A 7,262-nucleotide genomic window follows, 5' to 3' on the forward strand; every position below is an offset into this window, starting at 1 on the left:
ATAAATATTATTAATAAACCATAATAAAAATGAACACAATCTAAAATTACTAAGTTGTTAAAATAAGTACGACTAATAAGTACTACTATTATTTACATGACTTAACACTAAAAAAAATAAGTTATTATACATTTTATCTAAACTATGAAAAAACCAAAAAATAGATATCCAACACTATTCTCATTTCTAGTACAATTAAATTGAATTTCTTTTGTTAGCATTAGTATTGATTTGATTTTAATTTGGGATTTCTTTGAGTTACTAATATTTATGGACTATAAAACTTATTTGAGTATTCAAAAATTATAATTCCAAGCTTGAAATAATACGTTAAAAGATAAAACTATGAAAAAGTTTAAGAAATATTTATAAACTACGCTACAATAAATATTTTTATATATTAAATATATTAAAAACTTCTATACATGTAATGTCAGGTTGGTTTGGTTTCGGTTTGACTTTTTTTAGTTAAAACCAAACCAATCCCAACACCAAACCAAATCAAACCGAACCATAGTCGGGTTTTTTTTCTCGGTTTGACTCGGATTATCGGTTTGATTCGGTTTGTCGGTTTCCTTTGTACACCCCTGTCAAAAACTACAAAGGACAAGTCATAATCTACGTTGACAAACTCAAGAAAGGCTTTTCCCACATTAAAATTTTGTCATCAACTACTTTAACCCACTAGCAAGGATTTACAGGTGTGAGTACAATGGTAACAATGCCTTCAATATACAACCTGCTAACACAGTCAGTATTTGGTTAAACTATCTTATTCTCTTGAAAAGGGCAGTTACAACCATCTCATCATCTCTAATCCTTTTCAGCTTTTCACTAGCCAAACTGCATACAAGTGGCTTATCTGAAATAGCCTTATGAAAATCAACTTCTCTCTCTCTTATACCTGAAGTTACACCAGAAACAATCATTCTGAGTAGAAATGAAGAGATAGGATACTACTGTCCACGGAATTGAGATACAAGACATAATTAAGCCTATTCCATTGTAGCAAATTACCTGAATCACATTCATATGTTTTTATTCTCTTCAACAGACCAGAATCTTCCAAACACAGCTTCCTTTTTAGGTTCAATGCCACTCCTGCACAACCAAAGTTATATAAGATGGCTAATATAGCTTACTTCATGGAGAGGAATGTCTAAATCTTTCATTACCTCTAGTGCTTTCCTTAAATTTCTTTCTACTGAGGGAGTTGATTTCCTCAAGATGTTTCTCTCTCTCACCATTGAGTTCCTTCTTGCATAGCACTCCCTTTTCAACTTCTGTTGGACTATGTGATCCTGCACGATAACATTCACATTCAACAACAGGAAATACTTTAATGTAACCTGAGGGAAAGCAGGAGAATGGTGGTGGGAGGTAAATAAGCACACACATGACTGCTCAATTCAACAGTTAAAGTTTTTGCTTCATATTACGAGAACAAGTTGCAGCAGGGCTCTCCATGATTGCAGCAGAACAGATGGCTCCATCCTTCAAAATGATATCAAGTCCCGAAATATATGCCCCTTGATAATCCTTTTTCTTTTTACATGCATTTACTCACCAATCAACCTTCAACTTTGAGGTAGTAGGTGACGGACTTATAGAGAAGTTCTGTTGACAGACTAATAGCTTGGAAGCAGCAATGCAGAAAAACATGCATCATTTATTCAATTCTGCAATTTACAGCATAACATGTACTAGCAGTGTTTCCTTTTCATAGCAGGTTCAAAAATATTCCCCTTGCGCACATTCAAGCCAAGGTAGGAGATGCTTATGGAGTAGCACACTTAGGAAACATCAACTTGAGTGACATTCAGTCAACCTAATAGCTTGAGTGGAACATAATATATTGTCATATTTTCTTAATGTCATCCATTAGTTATATTGATGAATAAAAAATGTTAAGGCATCATCGCCATCGATCCGCATTCCTTCAATCTAAAAGCTTATGGGAACTAATCAAATGCATCCTATGTTTTGAAGTCACAAATAAGAGAAAAGGCAAAATCAACACATCTGTATACAAGATTTATAAGGCTATGGACCAATGGATTAGAGTAAAAGAAAATCCATTTTTGATCCCGTTATCTACAAACCAATGAAGCTTGATAACTCATCTACAAAGCCCAGTAAAGTAATATTTTGCAAAACTTAAACCTTTTTGAATAATCAAACTGAACTTTTCAGCAATATGCATGCTATAAATTAAAGGTTTTACTTCTGCACAAAAGATCCAATACTATCAAAAAAGTATTGCCTGTATTTACCGGTAACATTAGTAGCCCTAAAAATCTACCGCTGTTTGTAGCTTTATCTTATTTGTGGTTTCTCCCAGCAAAACCTAAGATGTCTATGAACATTGAAACAGAATTTTCATCTACGGCAATCAATTTCTTGACGATTAAATAATCCAACCCTCCATATTCTCAACAATCACTACTTCCATAAAGCACAAGTAAACATATGTCTCTGTGTGTGCGCGCGCGTATGTTGTGTGTATCAACAACACAGACCTGCTGATAAGGAAGAGCCAATCAAACTTTCGGAACTCCCAATATTTTGCATGTTAACTATAGAACCCATCAAACCTATAAGACCAAATTTTTTACACGTGACATGAGGCTAAATCAAAGAAGCCCCGTCAAATTGTTTGATAAAATTGACGTTGTTATATATTGAAATGGAAAATATAACAACGCAAATTTTATCAAACAATTGGTGTTGTTATATATAGGACTTGCTATACTGTTTATAGCCTAAATATAAAGTAATAAGACATTCTCATGATTCCCATATAGACCCTATCCTGGTTCAGCCTAAAAATAGAACTCAATATTTGATTTTCCATTTATTATTTTTGCAGAATTAAACAATATGTGTTTCATCTATCCAACAATTTAAGCTTTTCAATGAAAAGTTCACTCAGTTTGATCTGTTACAGGAGCTGGTAAAGGTTTGAACTTACTGCTACCCATTGCCAAAAATATTTTGAACTCAACCAACCTCCCCCCCACCCCCCACCCATACCCCTACAAAAAAATCAAGTCTGAGTGATGAAGACCCAAATTAAAAAAATCGAAACTCGGTTCAAATTTTACATAGCCGAATTCAGGATTTGAACTCCATGAGTTTGAGTTCGAAATTCTACCATAGCTCATTTGATTATATTGTGTATTTATTTAATAAATTTTTAAACACAGACAAAATTTGAGTCAAAGTTACTAGGTCGGATGAACACACAACTTGTACGCTACGTCCGCCCTTGCTATTATATAAAGCTAAAGTTCAACAAAGAAGAAAGAAGTGAACATGAAAAGAAAAAAGAAGCAATGAGATAAGAAAAGGGGCTTACTTTTGGAACCAATTTTAGAGAGCTTTCCTTCAACAATGAGAGCGCGAGAATCAGAGTCACCAATGGACAACCCACGAGCAGAGAAGAACGAAAGAAGGGAATTCCACGTAACAGAGGAAGCAATAAGATCAACCCCTCTACTAATAAAGTGACCATTTAGCTTTATAGTTACTGGGTCAAGCCCAAAAACACGTGCAATGAAACCAAGATCAAGTCTTTGGTCTTCCCAAGCTATGATTGCTACTATCTTTGGTAGAGAAGGACAGAACAGCTTTATTACTCTCTTCTTATCAATATCATCCCCTCTACTCATCTTTCTTGGAATTTTTATCAGTTTTATAATAACCCTTGTTTTTCTGTATTCGTTTCTGTAGATAGCTAATCTTTGGTGGGTAGAATTCAACGTTTGTGAAAATTGTGAATGATGAATGTGTAGTGAGTGAACTCGTGCTTCTCTTTCACGTTCTAACGGACCTCTGGAAGTGTCTGAAACCTTTGTTAACCCGGATTCCGATCCGCGGGTCGGAGGGGTGTTTGCGGGTCTTCTTTTTTCCCTTTTCTTTTGTTTTTCTTCAAAATATTAAAATGAGAAAATGGCGAAATGGTCATTATGTTTCGGATAAGTCTACATTAGTCCCTTAAGTATTATCTCTAAGCTGTTCTAGTGCTTGAAGTTATGTAAAAATGAGCAGACAATTATCTAACAAACCTTGGATGTTGATTTAACAGGAACTATATAAAATAAAAATTTAATGGGAACTCACATTGTAACTTTTGCAGTTTCTCTTATTTTTGGCATATTTCTAATGTTTGGTTGCAGTTTTTCAATGGGTAATTTTTATTATTTTTGGTCTAATTCTAGTATCTGGTGTAGTTTTTGGTGTTGCAATTTCTAGGAGCACTTTCGTGATGTTTCATAAGGTGAGTTATTTATGGTAATTTTGGTAGATTTCAACTATTGAATGCATGTTATAATATTCCCAATTCATAAGATTTTCAGATTTTTAAGCGATTACTAAGCCAAAAGAGATAATCTCACAACTAAAGTTGTGTTTATGATAATTGAATAACCTTAATAGAAATTATGGTTTGAATATAATAATGAAGTAAGCCTAAAAATAAATTTTGTGGTAGGAAATAATGAATAATAACTTCAGGTTAGAGAATAAATTGGGTAATTAATCTAATGACGACCCTATGACTTGAAACATACCCTTGCAATCCATTAGATTGTTTATAACATATGGTCATTATGAGTTTTTTCTATTATCATGCGGTCCATATATGGCTCATCAATATCTTATTTCTTGATTGAGTTGATTTCTTAGAAGTTCATTAATATCTTCTTGACGCGAGTCACTAAGCATATCATTATCTGCAAAGTATTGTTAGTCACCTTTTGAAGTATTTTCTTCATTACTCTCATGTAAATACAATTTTATCCGAGTCATTATCTTTCTTGATTCAATTTGTCCTTCAATATTATCTTCTGTTGGTTTGTCTATCAGTAAAAATTTATCCGCACTCAATATTTATATATTAATATAATCATAATCACCCATCAACCACAGGTCATGGAGTTCTCTTCCCCAACAAGAACCATTACCAAATTTTGAGCTAACTAATGGTAGAGTTATTCTGACATACCTTATCCAAATCCGACTGCACTAATTCTAGGTCTAATAACCTTGCCTCATCCAGTACAAGTTGCTCGACCGATATGCCACATCAAATACTATCTAGAATCTCAAACGACGTGATTCATGCGCCAAACAAGCAATAACTTGAATATGACCAATAAATAAAAGGGAACCCAAGTACGAGAACTATCCAGCACGTATAACAAATATAACAATAAAATAAAATGCTATGAATCCTTCGCACAGAGGAAAAGCAAAACACACAAAATAAGTAGAAGGAATCGTATCCAACATCTCATTGTTGTAGCTTGCAACCCAATCCCATAACATCCTCGTGGGAATTCCCATCGAGCCATAAACCTCATATTCATCAAATACATGTGTATCAACAACATATGGGGGGAGGGGGGGGGGGGGTGACGGAAATCATAATGCGTTACAAAAAATAAAAGACAAGCACAACTACGGTGCAAAAGAGCAAATCAATATCTCGAGAGCCCTTTCACTCGCATATCGCCATAAGGCCTAAACAGTGCCACCACATATGTGTGAATAATCAAGTAGTCTCTAAATCTCAAAATACATGAATCCACATACTTGACATCTAGCTCTCCCACTTAAATGACTGATACGTCACACATACACAATCACCTCAAGAGAAACACCCCCATAAAATCTTCTACGTCAAGTAGCAAAAACCTGAATATCAGTAATTGTCAACCATGCTCTCTCTGTAGTACTAGTCAAGTATCTGCACATTAATACACAATGCATCTTCTATAACCATCCTTCTCAGGCGATACAAGATAGTTCTAGCATTCTTTTAAATATCTGAAATCACTCACGTTATCTTGAACTGATGATCTTCCTTCCGAGACTGAACCACAACCTTGTCCATCCAATCCCAATCTCACACGGCTCATCGCACTTATCATGCTATCATATAAAAATATGAGAATACCATTATCAACTCTGAATCGCAAGCAAGATAAACACTCCATCGACTAAAAACCCTTAACTTACTCAATTCAGGAGAAAATCACAGCAGGCAACAAACTTTCCCACACCGTAGAAGACATCAACCTCAAGTCATGGTCCAAATCATCACAAACTCCTCGAAATCCATTTTCACATAACTAAGCCATCAAAACTGAATCCCTCTAAATCAACCAAAGTCACGTAGAATGTTGAACTCATAAGTATTTCCACAAAACACATATAAAGCTCTATCATACCAAAGGAGTCGATCATATTCATTACCACGCTGGTCCGATCCACTTTAACCCATCTTCTTTAGATTCCTCTTAACTTGCCTTTAACATAACACTTCTCGTTCCCAATACACTATGGCCCTCCATCAAAATTCATCCCAAGTGATCCCAACATGAAATCATGTCATCCTAAGACCCATAGGCCACTTTATTCCCTCACATGCACTCAATAGTACCTCAAATCGAAATATCCGCTCTGAAGAGACCTTCTATGAATCCGAAGCTATTTTTTCCATCTCTAAAATACTGCATCACAAAACCAATAATAATATGGAAATATTCCAAGTCTCTTTCACAATCTGATGCAAATCTCAATCATTAGTCACACACGAATCCATAATCCTTAGATACCACATCTTAGATCTTGAACCCACTAGAACTATTCTCGAGGGTCACCCACTCTGACCTAGTCCCGAATACATATCCAAACATACCGAATGACTAGTGCTCCGTTAGCACATGAATACACCAAAAGAAGCAACCAAGTGAATTATTTCCCTTGCATACCACATCCATAAAGAAATATAAAATATGAGCCATCCCACGCTTTCATATATCAATAAGGCAAGCTATAACACACATCCAACAATTTCTTGCTCGAATCATCCTCGAAGTCATAACTAATCCACCAATGTTCCTTAATTTTAAAGCTACAATGACACATAACCATGTGACCCAATTGTCGATGGAGGCTCCCCCACTTGGCTTTAAGCCACAATCACATAACCCAAGAACCCACGATGACTACTCCTCCTTAGATACCATGATCTCACGTTGTTACTGTGATGAATTTCTCATAAGCTCATGTTGCACTAATCGTAACACATCACAAAATATCAGCCCCAAATGCACACTCAACCTCATGACAGTCGCTCCATCTTCCTCAAGAGATCCAGACCCACATCGTAGTACATGCATCCCACTAGATAGAAGGTAAAACTCTTCATAGGAACCTTATAAGAAATTGTACACCCTCCAACCATCTCATAGGAG

The 7,262-nt window shown here is 35.4% G+C and overlaps 1 protein-coding gene across 1 annotated transcript; it reads right to left on the minus strand.

The window, feature by feature from the left end:
• Positions 1–609: 609 nt before the first annotated feature.
• Positions 610–3,909, minus strand: LOC107788251 (uncharacterized). The gene is made up of 4 exons (XM_075237681.1): positions 3,359–3,909; positions 1,176–1,301; positions 1,018–1,101; positions 610–904 (listed from the first exon to the last, which is right to left on the minus strand). The coding sequence occupies exons 1-4, from the start codon at positions 3,669–3,671 to the stop codon at positions 768–770; spliced, it is 660 nt and encodes a 219-aa protein (XP_075093782.1). The 5' UTR covers positions 3,672–3,909; the 3' UTR covers positions 610–767.
• Between the last annotated feature and the right edge of the window lie 3,353 nt (positions 3,910–7,262).

Source organism: Nicotiana tabacum, chromosome 19 (genome assembly GCF_000715075.1).
Source record: "Nicotiana tabacum cultivar K326 chromosome 19, ASM71507v2, whole genome shotgun sequence".
In the NCBI taxonomy this organism is placed as follows: domain Eukaryota; kingdom Viridiplantae; phylum Streptophyta; class Magnoliopsida; order Solanales; family Solanaceae; genus Nicotiana; species Nicotiana tabacum.